This window comes from Mugil cephalus, chromosome 1 (assembly GCF_022458985.1).
Source record: "Mugil cephalus isolate CIBA_MC_2020 chromosome 1, CIBA_Mcephalus_1.1, whole genome shotgun sequence".
In the NCBI taxonomy this organism is placed as follows: domain Eukaryota; kingdom Metazoa; phylum Chordata; class Actinopteri; order Mugiliformes; family Mugilidae; genus Mugil; species Mugil cephalus.
The window spans coordinates 14,692,342-14,719,554 of NC_061770.1; the positions used below are offsets into that span (position 1 = coordinate 14,692,342).

At 44.7% G+C, this 27,213-nt stretch overlaps 1 protein-coding gene across 1 annotated transcript in view; it reads left to right on the plus strand.

The window, feature by feature from the left end:
- Nucleotides 1-27,213, plus strand: part of LOC124996733 (ERC protein 2-like) — a 144,526-nt gene that overhangs the window by 96,217 nt on the left and 21,096 nt on the right. Inside the window, exons 16-18 of the mRNA XM_047570018.1 lie at nucleotides 5,934-6,081; nucleotides 10,326-10,487; nucleotides 15,268-15,332. Of these exons, the coding sequence (XP_047425974.1) occupies nucleotides 5,934-6,081; nucleotides 10,326-10,487; nucleotides 15,268-15,294 (337 nt within the window). The 3' untranslated portion in view covers nucleotides 15,295-15,332. The remainder of the gene's footprint in view (nucleotides 1-5,933; nucleotides 6,082-10,325; nucleotides 10,488-15,267; nucleotides 15,333-27,213) is intronic.

The following is a 27,213-nucleotide window of genomic DNA, read 5'->3' on the forward strand; positions in this document are numbered from 1 at the left end:
TTTTTTTTATTTTTTTTTTTTTTTTTTTGCAAATATCGTAGTCATTGTGTTTAATTCAGAAAGTGAGGAGGTTGAGATTATTCTAACGTCCATGTGTTTCTCACACACAGAGAGTCAGGATGTGTTCAGCTTAGATTAGAATAAAGATGGGAAGCCGATTGTTACTTTGTCTGCCCGGCACATCTCTGGCTATGGTGTGCATTGTGTGTACGTGTGTGTGCTCTCGTACAGCTATCTTTTTGAGGACCAGGTTGAGTTTTATCGAAGTGAGAACACTTGTGTAAAGTGAGGACATTTTTACCGGACTTTTTTTTACAGGGCTGTTTGATGGTTAAGACTCAGTTTTAGGGTAAAGGTTACAATTAAATTATGGTTAAGATTAGCGTAAAGGGTTAGACACTTAGTTGAGATGGTTATGACTAGGGTTAGGACTAGGGTTAGGGCTAGGGCTAGGGCTAGGGCTGCTTGAATTGCTACCTGCGCTCCCAGAGTTCTTCTAAGCTTAGAAAGACATAAGACTGGTATTGATGTTCTCATACCTCCCTTTTGGAACCATACTCAATTTTCCAAAATGTTCAACATTTCCCTTTAAATCATATTACATTAAGCTACATTCTTGTGTCTTATTGATGTTGTTTTTTCCTTGGCAAATCTTAGCATTGAGAGACAGTTGGAATACACTCTACGCCTCCTCTGTATGCATTCACACACACACACAGCCACCTGGTCTCCCTCACTCTTTCCCTCTCCGTCTGGGTCTCTGTATCTCTTTCCCCTCTCCCCTCCTGGAATGCAGTGGTGGCCGTCTGGTCCTGCTCATCTCTGGGAGCAGTCAGCCATCTCTCCTCGTCCCTGCTCCCACTCTAAACATTTGGCTAGTTTTGGCAGATTTGTTGATTTTTGTCCCCTCGTATTTTCCCTCTTGTTGCTGTAAAACTGATACATACTCTTTCAATTATACTCCCACCACCACCACCACCACCGCCACCCACCAGTCGGAGCACTAGTGTGGGAGTTGGGGTGGGGGGGGGGTGAGCAGAGTAAGTGGGTTGTATATTTTATTAGTGAAGTGAAAACACACATAACCTGGTCCAGTTCTGGGAGAGCCATCTGCCGTCATGGATATTTCTTGGGAAGCACAGCTCAAGGTTAGCATGTAGGGTTTGGCATTCCTGCTTGAAGCTCAGGATTAGCATGTAATATCGAGAGGAACAAACAAGACTTATGTGCAATTTTTTTGTGTGCGGTGGGTGTGAATAAATCCTATCTTATATATTAGGATAAATGCCGGCTTTAATCCAGACAAGCGTACAAAAGGAAGCAGGTAATAGGTAGATCTTGCGTGTTGCTGCAGGTTGGTTGCTACAGGTTATCATGAAGCTAATCCAACCTAAGGTAGCCAGAACTTGGACCTCATAAAAATACATTTAAAGTTGAAAGCTAGATTTAGCATGTCAACTGGCTTTGCAGTAATCTCACCAGATGAACCCTGAGCTTGTGTTTTATGTTGGAAATAGCCATTTTCCTTACCTCCTCGTTGTAAATAACACTCTGTTCCAAGGCCATAAATAATAGTGTCACTCAACCATGCCCCATTCTCATGTCCTCTACTTGCTCTCACCACAGGCCTCTAGTACTGCCTACCCAGGGGCCCCCGGACTTGAGCTGCACCTTCGCACACTCACAATCAAGGAACAGCCATAAAATGCCAGTGGAATGTTTCTGCAGAGCTGGATAGTTAAGTGGCGGAGAGACATGATCACAAACTAGAAGTCCTCATAATGGATGTCCTGGGAACAGATATTAGTGGGCTCCCCATGTTCTTGCTAACAAAATACATCACACATAGATATACATGAAAGCACCAGTGTGTGCGCGGATGGGGCGAACGCATCCACACATGCATGAAGCTGCACACACACACACTGCACTTTGGGGCAGACAGTATTGATGGCTCCCTCGGGCATCACACAGACGCATCTGTTTCTGTCCCACTGACTCTCCACACTCATAATTTCAAGTAAGTCATAACACAAATTATAAACACATATCCCTCAACCGTGACGCCTAGAAATAACAACATGGAGTGCGCGGAGCTGATTTAGGGTATGCTGGGACTCTTAAATCTTTTACCTTTGCTCCTTTCTTGCCTTCCTCCTCTCCTTTTTCTTCCCTGTTTTCTCTCTCATGCGGCGCAGGTGGCAGTCATTCTTGTCAGACGCATACTTTCCTCTCTTCTGCTACCTTCATCTCTTGCCATCTCTTTTCTTTTGGTAATTGCTGTTATTCGCGGCCCTCTAGCCTTCCGATCAATTGTCCCCCATTACGCAGCATCGCTTCTTTGATTTCTCTCTGCGCAAATGTAACCACATGGGTTTATATTCACCCTTGACCCCATCTTAACCCTTTGTCACCCAGAAACATGCCTGACCTGGCAGCCCTCCATGTGCCCCGTGACACCCCTCCAACAGCAGCCCCACCTCAAAGATATCTCCATCAGCCTCTTCTCTCCTCATTTTTCATCCCGTCGTCCTGAGCTGTCTCCTTCCGCCTCTCATTTCCTCACCCTTCTCTAATTCCACTTGTTGCATTCCTTTTTAAAAAAAATTTTTTTCTTTCCACATCGTCTTAGCTGCCCCCATCCCCCTCACCTACACACACACTTCTCATCACACGGTCATGTACTTTAGCCATCCATCTCCCACCTCTGTAGATCCGAATGTCTCAATATGTCCCAGGGACCATGAAGGTTCAATTGGAATCACATGTTGCAGCCGAACTGAGGATTTCACCCCTTATAAATAAGATGTCAGTTCACCCTGTGCTGCATGGTCTCCCGTAATCCTGAAACAAAATTTGAGCCATGTGAGATCTGTTTATGAGAGATCTGTTTATGTATGTTTTGTATCTCGGCTAAGATACAGTTATCTCATATAAGAGATATTTGACACTAGATATCCAGCAGTGGGATTTATTTCTCCTTTTATTAGATTGCCTTATGACTTCCCATTGCTTTGGAAATGACTTTTATGGAGAGTAATTGCTAGTTTGTCACAAAAAAAACCCAATAACAAAAAAAAAAAACATCTCATTGTCGCCCTTTCAATTGGACTGGAAATGAAGATAATCCTTTGTTTGTCCGGGACACGCCAAGTTAAAGTTAAACAGGGAGTGAGACAAGAAGGGAGGAAAGAAAGAGGGCTCACCCACTCAAGATCCGCCAGCAGATACAGTACATGCATTTGTCTTTGGGTGTGTGTGTGTGTGCGTGCGTGTGGTGCGCGCACGTGCGTCTGACAGATGAATCCTGTTCAGCCAGATTAATGCACATTGCAAGTGTGTTCTACAACTAAGGCCAAATGGCCACTCAAATTAGATGTGATTAAATACCCCAGTGTGATTCAGGTTCAGAGACTGTTTGTAATACTAATCAGCACGCACACACATACACACACAAACACCATGCGCACACAATCACTGGCTGAGGATGTGGGAGACAAAGTTTACGGGCGGGCTAATCATGATAATGCCCCTTTTTATTGTTTTAGGAAGACATCGCTCAGCAGAGTCCTGCAGCACCACCACTCAGTGAGCACCCACAGGGAGACAGCTCCTCGATGTGCTGTGCTAATTTAGAGACTGGAAACGATTTAGCTCCCACTGGAGCATGGCAACCACTTTAGTTCTGCAAAGTCTCGGGGTTTATCATTTATATCGGGGACTCCTGTGCCTGCGCTAGGGAATGTAGGTGAGATGGATGTTAGTGCAATTTCTTCCCTGTCGGCAGCATAAATTAGCTTTCGGTCATCAGGAACATGCAGCAGTTTCTGCTTGTTTTTTTTGTTTTGTTTTTTTAGCTGTGAAAATGGCACCACATCCTTATATTATTATTTTGTAATTAATCAAACGCCAAAACTGTGTCCTTAGTTGGTTCAGCAGTGGTGACTGACAGTGTCATTGACGAAGTGACTACCCGGTGGTCAAAGAGATGGATCTCTGTTTGACTTTTTTTCAGATGCATTCAACAGATAAGATAGAGCTTTGGAATTGCCTAGCACCCTGAACTTTTCACCCTTCACCGCACCAAACGGGCTCTGTCCTTCATGCATCACCCATTCAGATTGTATTCTCAAAAAAAATTTTATTAATTAATCTTAAAAGAGATATGTGGACACGGTTCATTGTTGTCGAGCTTGCAAAATCTGACAGTGAAGTTTAAAGATGGCCGTGCAGCTGTTAGGCTCAGTATGGTCGTCTGACTCACTGTTGTTATGAACGCTGACACATTGTGCTGCATTCCTTGCCCATATATGACTCCTTGCGTCACCTCTTTACTGCATTTAACACATGCGAATATAAAGTATTGGTACTGGGATTTCTGTGACATTCTCTCAGTGCAGAATTCATCATTAAGTTTATTTTTAGGATGCGCAATAGCGGTCTGAATAAATAACACTTTTATCACACTTTGATCTGGAATGTGTTTACAGTTTACCGTTTTAAAATGGGATTTTAACTTTTTCATTATTTTGACATTGTGAATAGCTGGTGTGGCAGCATAAGCCTGCAGACTGCTGTTATACGCATTTAATGTAGGCCCGTGTGTGTGTGCGTGAGCGTGTGTGTGTGTGTTTTCCCATTACAGTGAGCATTAAAAGGAATAACAGTGGAGGTGTGTGGAGACGAAAAGTGTCACATCAGTCCCGCTCGGTGATTAATGGTGTGATTAGCTGCTCCAATCCATGTCAGAACCCACATCCCATTCGCACACAAATGCACGCACAACATGCGAGCACACACAAACACACAGAGGCCTATTAATGGCCTTAAATGGGAGAATCCAGAATCCAGATGCGGCATGCAGATAATTGTACTAAAAACACTAAATGTGGAGTCCCGGGCCAGCAGGACTTTATTCTGACTTCAGCATGTTTATTTTTGCAATTTAGTTATTTCTGCAGGGACTTAAATCATGGCGTAAAACACCCCAATGAAGGTCAATTTTTAATAGTGACTAAAGTGTGTTTTGAATGCACCCGCCCTCCTCTTCCTCCTACCCCTCACCTCGCACACACAAACCCTACCTTGCCATGCAGCCCTCCCAATTTCAAATGCCATTAACGTCTGGATGTGCGCCGTGCTATTTCTATCCTACTTAAAATGCCTTCATTGTCTTCACAGAGTAGACTATTTGAGTTACTTGCGATGGTCTTTCTTCTGGGCCGATTATGGAGACAAAAGGCCGTACATGTAATGCGCTCTACTGTGTACATGGTCTTCATATCTAAATGAGTCATGTTTCTACAGTAATAAATTGACTGGCCATCCATGAGAATGTTCCTGTTTCTGTATGTGTTTACGAGAGTGGGCAGTGTCCGTTTGTCACATCCTGTTTTACGACATCCTGCTTGATGACGGGGATAGTCACTGCAGACCTGCGCCCAAGACGAACTTTTCTCAAGTGTTAGTCATCTGACTGTGCATTTTGTACATCTGTTTGTGCATGTATGATGATGTTTGTTGGTATGCTTCCGGCGCACCTGTAGACAGTCATATGCTGCCACCCCCCCATCTCACAGACACACACATACTGCGGTAACCAGCGGTGACAGAGGAAAGATGTCATATCCTCCTCAGCCCACTCTATTAGGGTCTATTACGCTATTACATGCCCGTGAGTCACAATGAGGTACCACTAATGCAGCACTTAGCGGACCACTTCAAAGATGTCTGCTTCTTTTCTGCGGAATATCTGTCTGAGTTTAAAGAGCTCTGGAATGAGTATGCTGTGGCATCTTTATACATACAAGGCATCTGTGTTTCTGCACTGTACACCTGTGTGTTTTCCACTCTGGCACAGTAATAAACACAAGTTGCTTTAAAGATTTTTGTCCATTAATCCATGCGATCCTTTCCTCCTCTCGCCACTTCAGGCAACAGGCTTTGCTGGCAGCCATCAGTGAGAAGGACGCGAACATTGCCCTGCTGGAGTTGTCGTCCTCCAAACGCAAGAAAGCCCAAGAGGAAGTAATGGCTCTGAAGAGAGAGAAGGACAGGCTCATGCACCAGCTCAAACAGCAGGTACATCCAGCGCTTGCGACCACCAAGTTACTTATACGTGGCCTATATAAACGATGAATTAAATTTATAGCACTCGGCGTCTGAGAGGTTGACTGGCCTGCACATGAATCACATTGAACCTGGCCTTTTGGTCACAGTTTAGGGCAGGTTCTGGCTTTGTGAATCAAAGCAGGGCCACAAATTCAAACCTGCTGCAAACAATGAAGCTCTGCCTACATAAAAGGAACCTAATGGGGAAGACTTTTGAACTTGAAAACCAGGAACAGATAGAGGTTAATAATTCCGGGTAGTTAACAGAATAGACTTCCCCGCCTCAAACCACACTCACTGCGATCAGTCATCTTAAGCCAAACCAGTCGAGCAGGAGCTGTGATTTCCAAATCCAGGCACATAAACACGTGCGCAAAGCCATTTTCTTAAGAAAAGAAAAAAAATCATGTCGCAATCAGAGTGATTAGATGATTAGATGCACTCAAGTCATCGCTGTGGGTTGGTTTCATTGTTGAGTCACCGGCGGACTTATCTGTCCGACAACATCCAGCTAAACAGACGTAAATCCTGGCACACACATACACCTACTTACACACGTATTTCCCATGCTACCCTGACGCTCTCAATATGACTTTAGGCTGAGGAAGGTATGTGGGTCATTAAGGTCTGGTCAGACCACATCAGTGACTGATCTAACGTGAATGCTAACAGTAATGAGCTAACAGCAGGGAGTCCATATATACAGTCTCCTGAGTCACAAGAGCTTCTGGGAAAGGTGGTGCATTTAAAAGTCAACAGATGCAGTGGCTGGTTGTGCATGTAAGTGCGAACCCATGTTTGTTCGTGTCTCGTAAACTGTAAACAGTCCCTAGGGGGTGCAATTCCATTCAAGGAATTTCGAGGAAAGCCTATTATCTGTTTATCGCCATTGGATGCGTCATGTTTTCCCGTTGGGTAACTGGCAGTTACAGTCCACCTGATGATGTGATGAGCTCTAATTGCAACGGTATGGCCTCTGGTTGTAGGGCCGAAAAGATGAGAAGGAAAAAGTCGGGAAGGAAAAGAAGAGAGAAGAGAGGGCAGCACATACACAAACTTTCTTTATCCAGGTCCAAACCAGGTTTCTTAAAAAGTCTTTGGATGTATAAATCCTATGACAGTTGCAAATGTGTTACAAACAGTGCAGTGGACACCCAGCACAAGGGCTGTAAAATTAATCTTTTAACTTGAAGGAAGTTGTAAGGTAAGTAGGTCCTACAAAGAGTCTTTGCACTGCCTTGGCTCCTTCCATTCCACAAAATGATCCCTCTGGAGGTTATGTTTCTCAACGTTACACACACCGGCTCTCTGTCTTCTGACCCATTGACACACATATCAGCATAGGGTGCCGTCCTCTGGTCCTCAACAGGCCAATGGCGGAAGGAAACTGGACCAGGAAATGCCAAAGAATTATGGGACTCGAAGTCTCTTAGGAGAAAGCTGATCTTGAGACAGCAGATAGATTTACAGATAGCATTGCCCCGTCTGACCTCCCCACATCCCTCCCTTGGAAGATCTTGTATGTATGTGTGTGTGTGTATGTTTAAAGCGGGCAGCCTAAGACAAACTTTCCTTTCATTCGGTTTTCCTCCCTTTGAGGCATGTGCCCTCTTCAGCTCAGACAAACACACATATACAAACATACAGACACACACGAGGAGTGTAGTGTTTAGACTTCCTGAGGAGAGAGTCGGAACAAATGCGTCCCCGTGTGGGAATTCTCTGAGTAGTCCATACAAGTGATGGATGGCCACATATTGATGGTGCTTTGAAGCTCAGGAAAGACGAATTGAGAGTCCTCAGAGGTGTGTCATTTTCTGTGCCTTTCTCGCTTTATCCTCCCGCCCGTTTCTCGACGCACTCGAGCATCTCATCGCTCTCACCGAGAGCGACTCGTGTAAAACTGTCTGACCGTCTAGCGCTGGGTCACTGCATTAGTCAGGTTTGCAGGGACTGCAGTGTTGCGCACACAAACACGCCCAGAGACATGATGAAAAGAGTGTACGTGAAATGCTAGACAGACTTTCCCCAGCTGCCTATTTGTCGTAAGGCGTTCTTGTCAGCCTCCTGTGTCCATATGTGTTAATACAGCCCTTCTCTAATCATGGCAGGCTTATGATTTACAGACGGTTTGGACTGAGGTTTGGGATGCAGCTGTGAGCACAGCAGTCAACAGTGTTTAAACCAGCTGCGCACTGATACACATGCAGAAACACACACACACAGCACAGATATATTGTACAGGCCAACTCTGTTTTGGTTAGAGATGTCTATAAAAAAAAAAAAAAAAAAAAAAATCCTCTCCTCTCCCTTCCTTCCCTTTCCCTCAGTAGTGCCACCTGTGTCTGTTCCAGGCTGCCTGATGTGCAAGCAGGCCTGCAGGCCATTACCAAGCTGTTTACTCTGTGAAGCTACTCATTAACACTAATTAAAACACATGCATTCCACCTCACAGGCGTTTTACGTGTGAACACCTTCTTCACACATGCATGCAGTAATATGTCTCTACGAAGAAAGTGGACGTGTGTGCATTTCCGTGTGCGTGTCTGCTTGCATAAACTGGATGGCCACATGTGGGCTGTCCTGACCACACAGCCAGACTCTTCCAGAAGCAATTCATCACTTCGTTCATTTTTGTTTGCGTCTCAGATCATTAAATATTAAATATGTGCACACACATTTACACACACAGCTTCAGACTCTTGGCTTCTCGTGCTACCAAATATGGTTGTTATTAGATGAGCAGGAACATGGTTCTTGTTAGATTTGTGGCAGTGACTAAACACATTATTCTTTTTGGCCTGTGGCCATGAATTATTTTTGAATTTTGAATTTTTGAGAAGCGACATTAAACGGGACAGATGCTGAATGGTATCGTGGGGGTTTCTGCGCGGAAGAGCCAGTACGTGTTGCGTAGCCCTTCGCAGCGGCGTTATCAGCTGCGTGGTGTATGGCGTATATTGTCATTTTCCCAGCCTCGTGACAGGTGTCAGCTCCGTAGCTGTTGGACTGAGGCCAGCTCAACCCGGTCACACCTGCTAATGTCAACACCTGAGGTCATGCAGGGGCGTACACTCCAACCCAGCCTTTAACGGCTTACCACTGGCCTGGTGTCTGTCTGAGCCGCCCCCTCCCCTCCGTCCCTCACTCTTCATCTTTCTCCTTGCCTCTCACAGCAGTGTCAGAGTTCCCACCTTTCCTAAGCCGCTCTTCTCCAATCCAAACTAATTGCTAACCTCTTTAATACCAGCCACATCCTTTCCTGTGATCCTGACTGGCTCGTTTCCTCAGTCATTAGACTTCAGCTTCTTATCTCGGCGGTGATGTCCCCAGGCCGCTAACTACTGTAACACCGTCTCCCTTCTATCTTCACAGCTGACTCAGGCTTTTTTTTTTGCTGACATGACTCTCTCATCTAAACGAAGGAAAGCCGCAACATTTCGCACACATTTCGTTGGAATCATCTTCATCCCTTACCGAATCCCATCTCCTGCTCTGCAATCAGAGTTGCCCTCGGGGGGAGTGTCTACAGTTAAGGGAATAAAGTCGAGCCCGTCAATATATCTGCACCCACTCTGTCTCTGTCTCTCTCTCAGACAGCTGGCCTCACAGCGAGGCAGGCTGACTGTTAATGTTACTCAGCCTGGGCTGTTATCTCTCTCCAAAGCAATGATGTTGGCAGCACGACAGCCTCTTCCACTCTCACACAAATGCGCGGAGACACACAAAAGAAGGACACACACTCACAGCCGTGCAGAATAATGCATATTTTAGTGTAATTTTAATCAGTGACATCTATAATGAGGTTGCCTCATGCGGCCCGGAACGCCTGTGGCCTTAGGCTACACGAAACACTAACTAACTGTTCTTTCTAGGATCTGTCTAATTCAATTAAATGATCATCTGTTATATGGCATAAGACATTTGACAGACTTACGATATTTTCATCAGCCGCTCCGACACACTCAATTTATGACCTGTCAGATGTTGTTAGCGGCGCAGTTTTTATCATATTTGATGGCTTTCAACATGCGTTCCCCTCGTCCAAAAATTCCTCAGCGTAATCATTCTGAGACTCGGGGTACATTTTCAAGAAACAAATAAGCAGTGTTGGGGGAGTAAACGGCCCAGCGCGTGCGTGGTATAATTATATATCTTAAATTTTCTGGTTGCTTGTTCGTCTCCTTTTCTATTTTTTTTTTTTTTTTTTGCAGACTCAGAGCAGAATGAAGATGATAGCGGACAACTACGAGGAAGATTACATCCACCCGCAACACCATCCTCACCACTCGCACCACTTGCATCCGGCGACCGTGCATCACCGAAGTCTACCCAGAGGGCCCCCCCACGCTAACCACCGCGCCCCCATGGACCAGGTCAATATGAATGTGCGCATACTGACACTCAACCAGCAAAAAAAATAAATAAATTAAAAAAATGTTGAGCCTTGAGCTTGTTTACACAAGTTGACGTGTTGTGGGCTCTCGTCTTTGTGCTTTTTAAAGTTGATGTAATTTCATATTTGTCATCTCCAATGTGAGTCAGTTGTGGTCAGATTTGACAGCATAAAATTTCCCCTCTCTCTTCTCCCTCAACCCCGTTACTTCCTGCCAAGTTAGAGTTATTCATATCATTTAGATAAGAGGCCTGAAGGGGAGACCTGCCAAATGAATGTTTTGGATTGATGGGATTTGTATGTGAGATTAGTTTGTATATCATTCATCTCTCATTTAAGCTTCCTACTCTCATATCATATCCAGACTGGCCCGAGGACAGACTTAATGTGTCTGTGTTCGAAAGCTAAAGAAGAACAAACTGTTGTTGTTGTGGTCAGCACAAAGTGTCCGTGTTGTTACGAGCATCGAAGCGTAAGCGGGCGCTTGCCTTGCATGTACGCGTGCACGCGCGCGTGTAAAAGCGCGGAGACTCGCACCTGAGTTTTATGTGCTCTGATGAAACCGCTGATGGGGGGAAAGTTATCTTCAAAGAAAGATAGAGAAGATTTCGCTGCCGTTCCATTACCTCATAAAAGCCTCTTGCTTTTTGAATGTAATTTAAACTCATCACAGCTCTATTGTTGTCAAGAGGCAGCGATTGGGGGGATTCCAGACTATGCAGATGTGTGTGAGAGAGTATGTCTATGGTGATTTAACACGAATACCTGGGGATTTCCACTTGAGTCTAAATCCATATTTGTTCTAGGTAATATGTTCTATTGCGTGTTTCTAGGCTTAATAAATATTCCTGTAACTGCTATCTGAATTGGAGTCCATGCCTACGCTGGGGTTCCCCTGTGCTTAATAATAAGTCTTCAACACACACATGTGCTTAAAAGCAGACAATAATGTCAATGCATCATCACTAACATATCTTAGCAATATGTACAAGGACAAGAGAGCTGGTTTTAATAAGTGTTTTTCTCTCTCTTTCACGCCTGTAGAAGATCTCTATTGATTCCTTAAGGAAAAATGTATGAGTCTGGGGTTGACTGACGTCCATATGCACATTTTTCACTCAGGAATCTCAGGCACATTTGATTTATGCATTAAAGAAGAGTGTGTGCGCGCTTGCGTTCTTTTCAGCCATAGAATGAATCTACATTTTGAAGATTTAGCATTCGCTTCAGTGTATGGAAATTTCGAGGGAGTAAACTGATATGGGGCATAGCTTCCACTGAAACCACACTGTAATCCATGAGGACCACATTTACGCTTCGCCTTGTGGTTGTTATTATTGTATATTATGTTATATTTTAAATCTGACTCGCTAAAATAATAATACCAAGCTATTAAGCTGCATTGTTCTTGTGCATTACTTGAAACCAGCAAAAGGGTTTATATTAAACTGTGAACAGCAGGGGCTCAGTTTTTATTATCGCACATTACTCCATGTCACTTCGTACTTATAAATATCTTTGCTTCAATATGACTACCCAGTGCTGTTTTACTGCGGCAGTGTTTATAGTGTTTGACATTTGAAACAGTAGCTCTCTCCATGTGATATTTCATATTTTTAAGTCGGGTTAAAAAAAGACAAGCAAAGAATGTATTATTAGGGTTGCTGGGAAATGTTGCTGAGAGTGTCCAGAATAATAAAAATAAGTCATAAATCTGGGAAGATTGGCCAAATTATACTCACGATGAAAGATAAATTCCTTTGTTTATAAAAGGGAATTATGATGGCTCATCCTTTATGTATAGCATTCGGAGAAAAATGTTAGTCTGAAGTCATCCAAGACTAGACAATAGTTACATATGTGTATATAGTTAAAAAAAATCTTAAATGCAACCTGGTCGATATATTTAACCAAATGAATTCCCTAAACTTTTCTTGTGAATTCAAGATATGTGGCCCCACTGGTGGCTGTCAAACCGGAGATAGCGGTGACAAATGCACCTCTGGAGTTACAACAGTAGTCTCTCCTGTTTCCTTGGAGATGCTTGAACATGTGAGCTTTCCCAGTCACGCACTCAAACGGCTCGGTTTTTCAAAGTCCGACATCGAACAGACCACCGTGCTGTGTAAACTGTGCAAAAAAAAAAAAAAAAAAACGCAGCTCAAACTTGTGAACTTGTGTCCGCCGTTCCGAAAAGCAAAACACGAATGGCCTCACTTCCCGATGTCGCACCATATGACGAGCTTAGGCAGCAGTTGAAGGAAATTATGGAAATGTTGGCTTTTTTTATGCTAATAGTACCCAGTTACACATTAAAAAGCCTGGGTTCAGTCCCGCGTATGGATCACCCAGCTGCAAATGTTTTGCAGAGTTCATTTCTTGGTTTGTATGTTATTTGTTATCACTGCACGTCTGCTCATGGTGTTTTTTTTTTCTTTACAGAGTTTACAGTATGTGAAAGGATAACAGCCTTGCGTGTGCTGCAAATGCAGTCTCGCTACAGTTACCAAAACACTGCAGAGTTTTAATTTAAAAAAAAAAAAACATGAGAAAAGACCATATTAAAGTGGTAAATCACACTTATGGTACATTTTTTGGGAACACAATGTCCATACCCAGACAGAATTGTCCACATGCTTCAACCAGTCTAATGCTAAAAGAGTGAATTTCCTCACACAGAAGCAATGAACAGACCCTACTGAGAGAGATCAGATGTGTCACCGCTTGGCTTTTTTTTTTTTTTTCTCTCAAGTTGGATGTTTGACCTCATGGGGAAGTTGAGCAGAGGTCGGGGCAGGTCCTCCGTAGGTGTGTGTGTGCGCATGTGTGTGCAGTGCTGATTAGGGATGTCGGGTCACACAGTCTGAATATCAGTGAAGCCCCTGAGGTGAGACTGTTTTATCTCTAACCGCTGGACTTCACATGTCTTTTAACTCCTACCCCTACCCTCCCTGCCCTGGCTCTTCTTCTTCTTTCATCTAAACGTGATTAATCACCGTCCTTGTTTATCCTGACCACTTTGTTCCGTCTCTCCTCCTCTTCAGTTGTTCGCTCCACTCATTTTGTTTTTAACGTACCTCTCCTCTGCCTCTTTTACCCCCTTTTTTTTTTTTTTTTTTTTACATCGCATTTCCTCCTGGCGCGTTTACTTCCCAACCACCGTCCCAACCATCATTCTTTCCTTCACTCCCTTCTCTCCATCTTTCCTATTTGAAATGTAACATACGAGCGAGGCCAGGCCAGTGGTTCAGTGCGTCGCTGCGTCCCGGAACGCCACTCGAGGGATGATTGATGATGATAATGATGATGATGAAGAAGGTCTCCGCGCACATTCGAGACACCACAATGCCTTTCCAAGATACAGCTAGTGCCATGAATAACATAACAGTGACCACACATGCGCATTTTTTTGCATTCGCTCAAACAAACACGCAGTGCGCACACTCGCAACTGGCACATCTAAGGCCTGTAAGCATACATGCGTGCGCTGGTGGGGCTGGTTACACAAATGCAAGGACACACTTTCCGAGGAGCCAAACCGCATGTCATTCGAAAGCCATTGCCACAGTCTTTGAGTCCGTCCCAATCCTCTAACTGCACTCCCTGTCCTCCGTGTCATTTGCGATGCACTCGGTCAGAGCACAGGTGAAATCTAATCATGAGAGACATGCACAGAAAGTGGATTTATCCTCTCGAGGTGCACCCCAGGTCTGTAGCTCAGCACGGAGTGTGTGTAGTTTGACGGGCACGTTGTGTTCATGTTGTTCTCATTTCAGCATGCCAGCACCACTGCCAGATACTTGGCAGCGGCCTCGGAAGGAAATCGAAAACAGCCATAAAGTGTTTATCAAAGACAGAATTATACAACCTTTTCTTTTGGGTTGTTGTTCGTTTTTTTTTTTTTTTTTTTTTTTAAGCCTTAACATGCTGCCTGCCTCAGGTTTATGAAAAGTAGCACATGGTATTTGGCCTGTTTGTCTGTTTGTGTGCACGCCTCTCTGTGTATGTGTGTCTGCCTCTATGTGTTTAACCTGGCAGAATGAGCAGTTGTGCGTCTGGCTCTGTTTACAGGGCCTGTCACAGCCATTCACTGCATGTTAGCATTTAGCATCTAGCGTGCTCCAGTGAAACGCCATTATATCTATAGGTTAGCTGCTTAGGTGTAGCCTACTGAGTTTACCAAGCTTGTCACAACTACTCAGTTCAACCAGAGCCATGGTGAATTGCAGCCAAGGCGCTGGTGTTTTTTTTTTTTTTTTTGCTCCGGTGTCACATTTGCATAGCCTCCGCTTTGCCGGAGCTCATTTTAGCATTATGCAAGCAAGGGTTTGGCTATAGTGCATTGCCAGTTCACGCTTACCGTCATAATGTTAGTGTCTAAGTGAATTAGCCTTCTTGTTAGCAGGGCTCTTGCCTGCACAGTTTCAGCCCCAAGGAGACCTCGTATGCGTTTGGTTATTGGTTTCTAACAATTGCACCGAGGAAAGCATTTCATGATATCATGCACAGCTTTTCTGAATGAGAGCATGAACGGGGCTGTTTTGATTAAAAGTCACAGGGGGTTTAGGAGGACCATACGATTAGGCAATGAGACTCCACTTGTGAAGACTTAACCACCGGGTTGGAGTATGTACAGTGAAAATTGTTTGTTTTTGAAGGAAACTGCTCTTTATCACATACGTCCCCTTTGACATGAAGTATCCATAACATGTAAACTGACGCGTGTATGACGATGGCATGTCTCCGTTGTTTCCTTACAGGATGATGAAGAGGGAATATGGGCATGATGACCACCGCCATGGAAACCTGCATTCATGTGTTCGCAGTAAGTTTGTATTGCACAGCTACAGTTACACCTTCCACTAATTTTAGAGTTAACATAGACCTTGCCAGGGGGTAGTACTGTATGTCTGTTCCAGATACGCTAATGACCTTCTGCACAAAGACTTCTTCAGTCGGTTTGAGCCACCATTAGCCGGGAACACTGATGGCACCACAGTAACCGCAGCATTGCCCGACTCTCACAGAGGCGAGTGTAATAGAACCCAACTCCTTTTCCATTGCTTGTGAATTTCAGTCGACTCGAGAGTGTCCGTTGATTCAGGGGTTTATGACTGCTTTCTGTGAAGTGCTCATATACTGCATGCGGTGCGTACACAGTGTGGCTGTATGGGTAATGGTGTGGTATTAGACCTATACGCACACACGGCGGCCTAAAGCAAGCATACCAGGGCCCATAGGTGATAAAAACGACACAGTGAGAAAAACCAGAGATGGATGGGTCTGTCTCTCCTCACCACACTTTTTCAGTCACTGTAAAGTTTTACCATTCAACCCCACCCCGTTGTGTGCCAGTGTGGGGGGTAGTTAATTACAATACAACGCAGAACAGTCGTGAAGCTTTTCTTTTCTTAAGGGCTGCGAGCTGAAAAAGCATAAAATGAAGAATGCCGAGTCATAAAGCATAATTCCTGTGTCGGGGGTTTTATATCGAAGCCCCCCCATAGGCTCAGGATGCCTTTGAACGTAGGCGTGCACGATGAGATCTGTGCAGGGTTATGGTTTGCTTCCTGCTAGTACATGTGTTTGTATGTGTGCGCAGGGCAAAGTCAGACAAAAACGAATGCAAATCCTATATAGAGAAAGATATGCACTTGCATGTGAGAGGAGATGAGAGGAATAGAGAATGCAAGAGAGGAAAGAGGAAAGGGTACCTATGTGGGAACGAGAGAGAAAACCAGGCAGTATGGTATACTCATATTTTCCAGTGCATCTCATTCTTTTCCCCCAGTAATCCACAGGTGGACCATCACAAACAGATTTTGTCTCGAAACCTCAACGCCTTAGTAGTTGTGCACTTTGCCCCAGCACTGCTTTTGGGATTAAAGCATCCTATAGCTTGAATGTGCGCAAATGGTTTGTCTCCCTGCAGTGCAAAACTTTTGTGTGTTCAGCTAGGGCGTTTGTGTGTGCATTTGCAAGTGTGTGTGTGTGTCCAAGAGCATGTTGCTGAGCTATACAGTGCCGGAGCAGCCCACATAGCCTATAATCCAGTCCATGTGTGCTGAGAATGCAGCAGTGTCAGGATTCACCGTAATGAAACAGACCACACTGCCCCCTTTCTCCCTCTCTTTCCATCGCTCCATCTTTTTTCCGTCACTCCGGTTCTTTCCACCTTTGTCAGAGTCCCGCTACACCGCGCTCCAACACGTACTCCTCTAGGTAAACCTGGGGTTGGACCCGTGAACGGCCTACTGGTTCGGTATCTCCAATCAGATATCGCAATGGTGTGTGTACGTGTGCGTGTATTAGTGCTTCTTATCCCAGTCTAATAGAATAAGCCCGGCACATTAGCCTTTAGTGCGGAGTGGTGTTGTGGCTAGCGATATCAGTGCTACTCATCTATCCGCTGCTGTTATTCTGGCAGCGCGCAACGCGAGCACAGCTAACGTGTATTAGCCATCGTCTATGGGAGAACAGATGGGAGCTATTCAGCGGTATGTAGCTACAACGCAATAAGGCCAGACCTAATCCCCATATCCTGTCCCTGAGTGAGCCCTCCCTAATATGAGCAAACAGAGATGACAGCACTGATAGACAAATAGCCAGGGGCGTATGTGTGTGCGCATGTATGTATGTATGCACGATTCGATCGGGGTTTCTTATGGATAACCTTGAGTCCCGGCGCTAGGCTGTGATTTGAAATCCACACAAACCTGAGTACTGAGTTTGATTTGCAGGTGTGTCTTTGTATTGGTTAGCCATGGTTCTCTCTTTAAGGACACTTGACTCTGATTGGCTCAGCGAGGTTGTGTATGCCCTGCTGTTGATTACAGAGGTTTTGTTTACCCTCTGGCCTCCTGGACCCCCCCTCCCTCCTCTAATGAAATAAGAATGTCCTTTTGGACAGAGAGCACAAGAGAAGGGGATTGGAGGAAAAAAGTGAAGGAGAACATTGGGGCCAAAAGAGTGAAGCAGAGTGGGGGGATTTTCTGGAAACATTATGCTTTTATCCCACCGTGAAGTTATTTGTACTGAATAAAGCGAAAAGGAGCTGAGAGGCTTTCCAAGTGGGGACAGAAATATGTTTGTGTATGTGCGTGTGCGCGCGCACACGCACGTGTGTGCATGCAGGAAGGAGTGGGGCCTTTTTCAGGTTAAAACAAGTCAAGAAGATGGCTTTCATTTACCCATGCTGTGTTTGCAAAGAATACAGTGTTTGTATGGCTGCATTGTATATGCCAGCAAGTGTCCCACTCTTGTCTATACAAAGACTCTTAACTCAGCGGGAAACTGAAAGTGGGCAGTAAATTCTCAATCCCTTTTGTCATTATGAATCTGAATTAACTGTAGAGTTGTAATACTCTTGTGAGTTCTCAAATGCTTAAATGATTCTAATTGTTTGTTTTCTACCTTCAAGTTTAATTAATCATTACCCACACAGACCTGGCAACATATAGTGAACCCGAACGTCAGCAAGCATGAAAGCAAAGCAGGCAGAGTTTGTATAATACTCACGCACACAGTCATATTTCCATTATGTCACTCTGCAGTTACACCGAATTGTACCAATTTCTTGAAGATTTTCAGTCACCATAACTTCTACTGGCCAAATCCTAACCCTAATGTTAATATCAACCTTAAACTAAATTGAATATTACCTTGAAAATCGGAATACTTCAACCGTAAAACGTAATGGCTTATATAATTTGGATTTTTTTCATCCCAAACTGTGTGACACTGCACACCACTCAGAATGGATGTGGCTGAAGGCCTGTGCTTTATGCATGTAGTGCTGCCTTTTAAAGTTAAGAATCTGTAAAGAATCTGAACATTCAAATTCACAGTGGCCTGGTCATCTTGAATGAATTCAAGAATTTCACAATATTTGTCCTGGTTGCCCGTTGGTTGTAGTTTTTGTAGCTGTGTACAAGTGAATTTTTTTGGCCAAGACTCAGGCATCATGAAGTCACGTCTCGGTCAGCCATTGTTGCCACCGTGTGTCACGGCTGTTACCTTCAGGTTGATGATAATATCTTAAGACCACTTTAAGACCACTTTTTCTGCACTGTGTGCCAGGTTGACTCTCCAGCATAAACATCTATTACCCCACACATTAATTTCTACAAGATGATGGTGTGTGTTATTAAAATTTGCCTGAAGACATTTTTGGCCCCAACATAAAGGTAACTGTTTATTAATTAATTTGGAATTCTTTAAATAACCAGGAGTCAATGGTTCATCAATCATACCTATGGTTTATGTATGAAAATAGAATTTGTTTGGGTCACTCACTGGTTCTATGCATTTCACATTTTATTTGCTGTTCCGTTTTATTTTATCTTTGATGTTAGTTACTGCTCACTGTGACTATCTTATAAACCCAGGCCATGAAAAATGCCTCATAAAAGTCCAGTATTTTGCCAGCCTGTGTTTGTCCAGGCTGCCTTCTAGGAACCAGTGAGCCAAGCCCCAAAATGAATGTGAATTTGGGTAACGTTTGCGTGTACGGTTATGTCCTCACGCGAGGGCCATGTGTCTTTGGTAATCAGTGAACCGTGGCTTTGAGGTGAGTAGAGGTGTCTGACCGAGGCCATCTTTCAGCCAGCTGTCAGCGTCGCTAGTCTGGGAAGTCAAAGGTTGTTCCACCGCATTGAACATGAGTGGAGAGGAGTCAAAAACTCAGCAACACCTCGGCATTGACATCCGAGCGCGCCGCCTGTAGTGTCCATTTCAGTGCGTCCCGAACAACATGTAAATGATGTTCCGAACTTCGTCTTGCGAGGATTAGGATCTTTGAAGTTTTGAAACCACAACCTTGTCTTAGAGTAATGGAAGGAGCAGCCTCTGGGTTTTAGCTAAATATGTTGTGACTTTATTCAGCGGCATCGTGGTTTATGTCAGTCTTTTAACAATCCTGTAGAAAAACAAAATAATAAAACCATCTATGTAAAACTGTGTCGTAGAAAAGAGACTACACAAGGGCAGGCATATGGCAGGAATGTGACATTTTGCCACAAATTACAATATGAATTGCGAAAGCCATTCAATAGTAGATCAAGCTCAAGGGCAATTTGTCTACCGTGGCTCGACTGCGACATGATGATTAATGTGGCAGTAACATATTGTTTTTTAAATGCCACGCACAATATTACTTTTAAGTAGAAAAGCAGCGACAGGGTTGATTTGTCATTGTCAGCACATGAAGCTGTAGACAGACACGACCCAGAGACGCTTCTTCAGCTCCAGCAGACAGAAGAGGAGGAGGAGGTGGAGGTGGAGGAGGGGGGAGGAGGAGGGGAAGACAGGGAAGTTGGAGGGGGGATGAACGACTGGCAATGTTGCGAGGCGAGGCAAGTTTATTCGTGCGCTACCTTTTATTTTTTCTGGTGCGTGCGGTCTCCTTGATCTCGTATGAAGGCGAAGGCAGCGAGACACCTGATGTGCTGCTCATAAGGCGGTTTGTCTGAGTAAGCTGCCTCTTCCCACCCACTACACACTCATTACACACGCAGATACGCGGCCACACACACGCATGCCCATGCAAACCGGCAAATGTGCGGGGCCTGGCCTCGCGTTGGGTTTTGTAGTTGTGTGATCCCGAGGAAATCCCTACTCATCGGTGCTTATCCATGCAACGAACATTTGCATGTGTGTGCTGCTCCTTTAATCGGAATAAAGCTACAAAGTGCTGTGTGGGCAACACGGGCAGCACAGCCAAACGGAGCAGATCTGAGGAGCTTAGCAGCTAATTTATTATATAGGTCCCACCTCTTCCTTCACTCATCTACCCATATCTGTCCTATTGAGTGGAGAGAATGGCAGAACTCAAGGGCTTGTCCTTTAACCATCTCTTTAACTTTGAAGTTATCTCTCATCCAAATCACCCAGCTGGCACCCAAATGGATTTGGATTTTGTTCTCCTACATATTATTAAGATTCTTTTGGCACAAGATTATTATTAAGTTGTGTTTGTGGAGTTTTTACTTCTTAAACGTCCTGTTAAAAATGTGCCGTAACCATGAATCACATCATGATCTTTGTAACGTTAACCATTAATGGAGTGACAAATCCTGATTGTTTGGGCGTATGCATTTAAATGGGATTAGTTTTAATTTTTGTTATTGTAAAAGATAAATGTAAATACAGTAAGCTATTGACTGAAATACTTTTACTGAACTACCTCATCTCCCCCTCTCTGTCTCAACATGCCAGGTGTGATTCAGCTTGTGTCTGTAAACTCCTCTGTCCTCCTTTCCTTGCTCTCTGTGCGAGCCAGCTCGCGGCCATAAATCAGCACCTCAAGCTATCGCTATTTTTCACTTCTGTCTCCCTCTCTCCTTCCTTTTTCTTCTTGATGTTTTACGCTTTGTCACTTTTCTCCATCACTTCTTCAGATGCCATAGCCACAAGATCACTGAGGCATTTGGGGTTTCTGTCTTGGATCAAAGATATTAGAAAATGCTATTCTGAATGATGTGGTGGAACCTAGTGGTGGTGAGGGAAAAAAAAAAAAAAAAAACTGGGAAAATGGTTTGATTAGTTAAATACCTTTGGCAAGCTCTATCTGCGCAGCCAGTTGTGTGGGTGTACATGTGTGCGTGAAAGTAAGCGAAAGATCAAGAAAGAGAAAAAGGGAGCGAGATCCTGGCAGGATTAAAAGGGTGTTTTTTGAGCTTACGGAGATGGCAGCGCACAAAAGCCTTTCCCTCAGGAGAAACGTGCACCTGGGGAGGCTCTCTGAGCGCGTGTGCGTGCGTGCATGCGTGCGTGTGCATGCGTGTGCCTGCGCCTGAGAGATACAGAGTGAAATAATTGTGCACGAGGGACCTCTCGGTGGCATGATCTAGAGGTCAGATCCCCTGTTCAAGGCGGATTACATCCTGAAGAGAAAGTCTGAACATCCACAAAGAGGCACTGATCGAGGGAGGCATTGGGATTTGGAGACAGAGAAAAGGGAATCGCAGTCTTTTCAGTTTAAACCTGTTATTTTCTTCAGACTTCCTGTAGCGTCCTTGCTCTCCCTCTCTTTAACAGACACACACACACAGACACATGGACGCACACCCACACACTAAAAGCACTAAAAATACCACACAGCCTCAGGTCTTGGGTAAGGCCTCTGTTGTTCCCCCAACTGTGTTTTTAACATGTAGACCCACCCTTAGGCTGCCAATCACTGACGTGGCCGCCGCTCCGAGGCAGAGGGAAATATTTAGAGGCAGAGAATGGGAGGAGGGAGGGGGTCGCGACACACTGGAGGACTCACACCTGCTGACTTTACTATATGCGACCACTCACAGAAAGGATGTCACACCCTGGAACATGCAGCACTTTCGATTCCTCAATTCACGAGGCCGCCGCGAGCGCTAGCATGCAGACACGCTCAAATAGCCTAATAGAAAGCAAACACTTATGATCAAGATTGACACCCACGGAAACACTGTGGCGGAGGAATAACACTAAATGTATTTTAATAAGTAATAGCAGAAGGAATTTCACTATTTTCTTACCCTGTTATAGAAATGCTGGGGCTGCTATCAGACGCTCCTTTTAGAACTGAAGAGGAAAACTAACAGGAATTTACCTGTTTCCTCCCGCTGAAATTCATCCCGGTGCAGAGTCAGCGGAGAGGCTTCATGACTTGGGCTATCGCGGAACTTCTGCAATAACATCAACAACCTTTGGGCTGCCACTCAACATTAAGGGCTGACCACTAATTAGGCCTCGTATAACAGTAGGCTGCAGTTTATTTCTCACGCTAGCCGAGCGCGCTCCCAAAGGTCGTCCGCGTCTGCTACGCTTGTAAAACGCAAGATGTGCCGCGTTGACGTTTGTCCAAATAACAACACTTCCCTCGACGGTTTACATCTCGCCGTGTTATTAGTTATGACGGCCTTCCTCTCCTCAAAAGAATAGCAGCTGACATTCTATATCAGCGACCTTTCCAACCTGCATAATGTTTGTTGATCTTAGGCTTCAAATCCCAAAATGGGTCATAGGCCCATTGCTGCAGGGTGCCCATATGACATGGGTAGTAAAATGTTTTAAAGCCCCTGAGTCTTGGGGCTACAGAATAAACTTCTCATTTGGGCCCCTCACTGAAAAAAAAAAAAAAACTATATAAACTTCTGGCCCAAATGAAAATTAGTCCAACACTGCTCAGCCTGTTGGGCTGTGCAGTGCGTTTTCAACCAGCTTGTGTTTTCCCGTGAAACCTTAGAATTGGATGCCAGAGTGGCCTCTTTCTCTGTCACTAGATCGGCTCAGACAAGAAGATTAGTCCTGTACCTGCTCTGTGTGTCCCTCACAGCTTACTGTACTGTATGCCAGTGCTATAATCCTTGACATCAAACCAGTGGGTCAGGGTGCTTTCCATTGGTGCCTTTGCCGTGCATGCATATACTCACGCCTGCATGCGCACACAACTTTGCACTTGTGCAGCACGGTTCTGTCGCCCCCTCTTTCCCCGACTCCTATCTGGAAAAGCCGCACTTGTACGATGACATTCAGCACAGGATTAAAGCCCATGTAAGACCCTCCTCGGCTTTCACTGTGACTGCCAAGTGGGGATCTATACAACCACACACTCTCATGCAACCCTGTACACACTCTGGCAAAGGCGCAACTGCACACACACACACACAAATATTGAAAGTAGGCAAGCACAGGCTCATTTGTGCAAGCACGCAAACACTCAAAAATCCCTGCATTCTTGTTGTTGAGTGTGTTGTCCTCTTACGACTCTAGAGCAAAAGACGTCTATCTGTTTGACAAACTCGGCGAAGTGCCGTCACGCACACATACAAAATTTGAGTTTGATTTTTTATTTTTTATTTTTTTTTTTTTTGGTCTTGCCACTATCCTTTCTCTGTAAAGTAGAGGTATCCTTGCCAGGAATGAGCCTAGACACTAGTACCATCTGTTGGCGATAGAATCATGGCTACCCCCTAGTCCCTTCCACCTACATACACATATGCACAAACTCACGTATATACAGTTGTGTTGAGGCTGGGGGTAGATTGAACGCAGATTCAACACAGAGTTTTAGTGGTGCTAAGGCTACACATGGTCAAGACCTTAGGTAGGATGCTGCTGTTTATCTGGGTCACGTTGTGTATGTGTCTTATTTTTTTGTGTACACCTCCGGGGGTTTGTTGGTCTGGTCTGGAGAGGATTCTCATTGGAATGCACGCTGATTGGCCTAGGCAGCGATTCTTTTTTGATTTGTTGTTCATTCCTAAGTTTCCACTTCGGAAATCGCTCTATCAACGTTGCTCCTTTTCTATTTCTCTGTGTGTTTTCTTCTCTTTCTCCGTCGCTGTGTCTTACCGAGCGCCACTGGCGATAGTTTTGACGTGAATGTGTTTGACTGGCTAAAGCAGAACCAGCAGTGGGCTGCTCTGCGTTTCTGTCGAGACGGCGACGCGAAATGTGGAGATGGTTGCCCACGGTAACCTCGGGTGCTAAGTGGGCAGTAAAAATGTGTTTTTATCAAAAAATTTTCAGCTGTTGGTTTGCAAAATTTGAAGTGGATGTCGTAACTTTTTGAAAACGCCGAGGTTTCCCAAGAACCTCTCAAATAAGACGTCAAGTTTTCGGACACAAATCCTGAGAGACGCTGCTTTAATATTCCTGTGACACCTGGTCAGGTCTTGAAAAATTCTCCTGTCATCCACCTGTAAGAAAAAATATTTTAAACATGAGCTGTTCACCATCTGGCTGAGGGTGGGAGAGGGAGGCGACTGAGCAAGGGAGAATTTCTTGATAATTCTTTCTCACCAAAGGCAGAACATGGCAGGATAAAACATAACACCCGTCGTCAATAGGTGCCATTGTCCTTTTGCTCTACTCTAATATCCTATCCAGGAGTGGCCTAGCCTGTCAGAGTGTGCATGCAGCAAGGATTCAACCCTGCAGCTATGGGATTAGCTCCACTGCTGGGTGGTCCTCACGGTGCTGGTCTCAGAGCACCATCAGAGTTTGCTCTGAACTCATTCTAGGTTTCTGGATTATAAATAAGGTTAGGTCGCTGCATGTTGAGCCATAGCAGCGTTAGCTGGTGTCTGACCTGATTTGAACATATTTACTCATCGCAGGTGTTTCTGTAAACTGACAGCGAGAGAAAAGATGGGTCTTGTAGCTTGACGGTTGTCAGTCTCGTCGGAAAAGGCTGCGTGGGTAAGAGGATTCAGCCTGAGCTCTAGTGTTACTATCCGCTAACCGACATTCAAAAGCTTTGCCTCTATTACGACACGGACTGACCAGATCGAGATCAAGTTTACTTTCTCGCTGCAGTGAACAACAGGTGGGAGGGGAAGCAGCGCAGGCACGGTTGCAAGCGCCAGTTAGCCAGCTAACATTAGACTTCCGCAAGCGTAAAGTGATCTGCCAGGCCAGGAGTCGCTGCATGTTTACGCTCACCACACAGAGAGTCAAAAGAAGTGACTAGCAATCACAGAAACATCATGGACGTGGATGCAGCCATGCTGTTGGCTGAATGAGGCGGGATTAGTCACAAGGGGTAGTGAAGGAAGGTGTTGCTGGCGTCAGTAAACTTACTGGATACATTTCTGGTTTCTGGACAAAGAAGTGTTTGTGATATTTGTAACCAGTGTGTGACACAGTGATGAGCAGTTCATAAATCAGAATCATGGTCATTCATCACTGTTTTCTCTCTTGGCTTCCTGTGTTTTTTTCTGTCCTTGAACTCATCACTTGTGGTTGTGTGGTTAAGCTGGTCGTAATGAGGACAGAGAACCGTTTGGCTTTTCCCAGTCACAGAACACGCACACACATACGGGGCCAACACATGTTCTCCATAACAAAAATCCCACAGACAGACAGGTAGTGTGACAGGAGCGGAGCTGTCGGAGGCCTGGTCTTCTCCCCGTCTGAAGGGATGGGAGCAGAGGACAATGTAAACACTCTGTCACACACATAAATAAAGGCCGGCTCGGGTTTCACTGCGCAGTTACAGAAAGCTCACCCTTTCTTTTATAGAGAAAGTATTTGTGTAATTTGTTTATGTGACATTCCATAGACCTAATGGGGAAATGGCTTTTTCGGCATCACACCACACCTGACTTTAATTTCACTCGCTCTCTCACAGGCAGATCGTAAAGATGGCATACCAGAATGGATGCAATCTGTCTTTCTCTTCTGCGTCTCAATTCAATTTTGAAGCCTTCCTCTTTCTGAGTTGCAGTCTTTCTCTCTTTCACCTCCCTTGCTTTCTCTCTCTGTGTGTTTTTATCTCTGTGAGCGATCTCTCTGCAGACAAACATATTCAACAAATAGTCAGTGGCAGGTGAATCTGGTGCGTGATGAAGCAATCTTTTAAAGTGAGTTTGACTTTCATCTCATTAGCATGATATTTTTCTCCTGCCTGTGTAAGCTTTAAGGTATTTAAATTATTTGTTTGCATTTTCTTCAGCCGTAACTCAGGGAAGAAGCCTGTGAACATGCACCAACAATGTGCCTCTGTTGGCTGTGTATCATGGGTCCTCCTCATAACCAATAAAGTGCATCCACTGACATGCAATACCGTATGCGCAGTACGCGCACAGTATGTTTAGGTCAGTGCAAAACGTCTTCTGGCAAATCAAATCCAAACAATGACAGAACAAAACCAATAATTACAGTATTTATTGTTCTTTGTGAATCATTTCCCCGGCCAGACACACACGGTGCAAACATGGACCCCGCACACGTGAAGGTGTTCGCCCTTGGCCGGCCTCAACCTCCTGCTAGCCTAGAAAGACGCCATGTGTTTAGCAGCACCAAAAACAATGCCTTAGTAGAACCTTCTGCAGCGCAGTGCAAATGAACTGTTGGCCAGAGAACAAGATACAAACATGTGTTTGTGTTGTTTTTGCCTTCTAATTACACATACACATAGTTATTTCTCTGACACGGTGCGTGTAAAGTGTGTGCGTGTCGAAACTGTGAGAGCGCGTGTGTCTGCTCCCCTCCTGTAACGCAAACCTTTGTGTCTGGAAGTGGTGTGTTTCACAGCAGGCATTCCATCCAGACTAGCCCTGTTTGCTTAGGTAATAACTAGGCTTAGCCATAATTTGTTTGTGTGTATGGTGTATAATGTATGTGTGTGTATGTATATGCATACGTTCAAAGGAATAACTCCGACTTGCATTTTACACATTTACACAAAGGGTCGGCCCCATTCCTTTGAACTCGGAAACAAGCCTTTTGCAAAATAACTGCTTTTTTTTTTCTTCTCCATTCTTGCTCTTGCTCAATCCTTGGTTCTTTCCGACTTTTATTCCAAGATTTCCCTTTGCTCCCACAAAATGGCAATTAGAATAACTTCAGAAAGGCTATTATAAAATGCTGCCTCTGTGCAACAATAAAGTTCAAACGCACTGGCCAGTGTCATTTTCATACTGATAGGCCTCACTGATCTTGTGGGAGGGTTTGAGTTGGACCACATACCCACACCACCTACTGAGAGCATATTTCCCCTCAATACCGGGGGGTCAACAAGGGCCAGCAATTGCCAGATCAGCTAAGGGGTTGCCAGATCCGAGCTATAACTGCCAGCTGGTCCTTTCCACACACACACACAGACACGCACACACACACACACACACTGAGATCACAGGCCAGACGTTGTATCAGTGATGTCAGTGTTGTTATGTCAGCTCAGTCAGACCTACCTCTGCCTCATCCTGCCTCAACACACACTC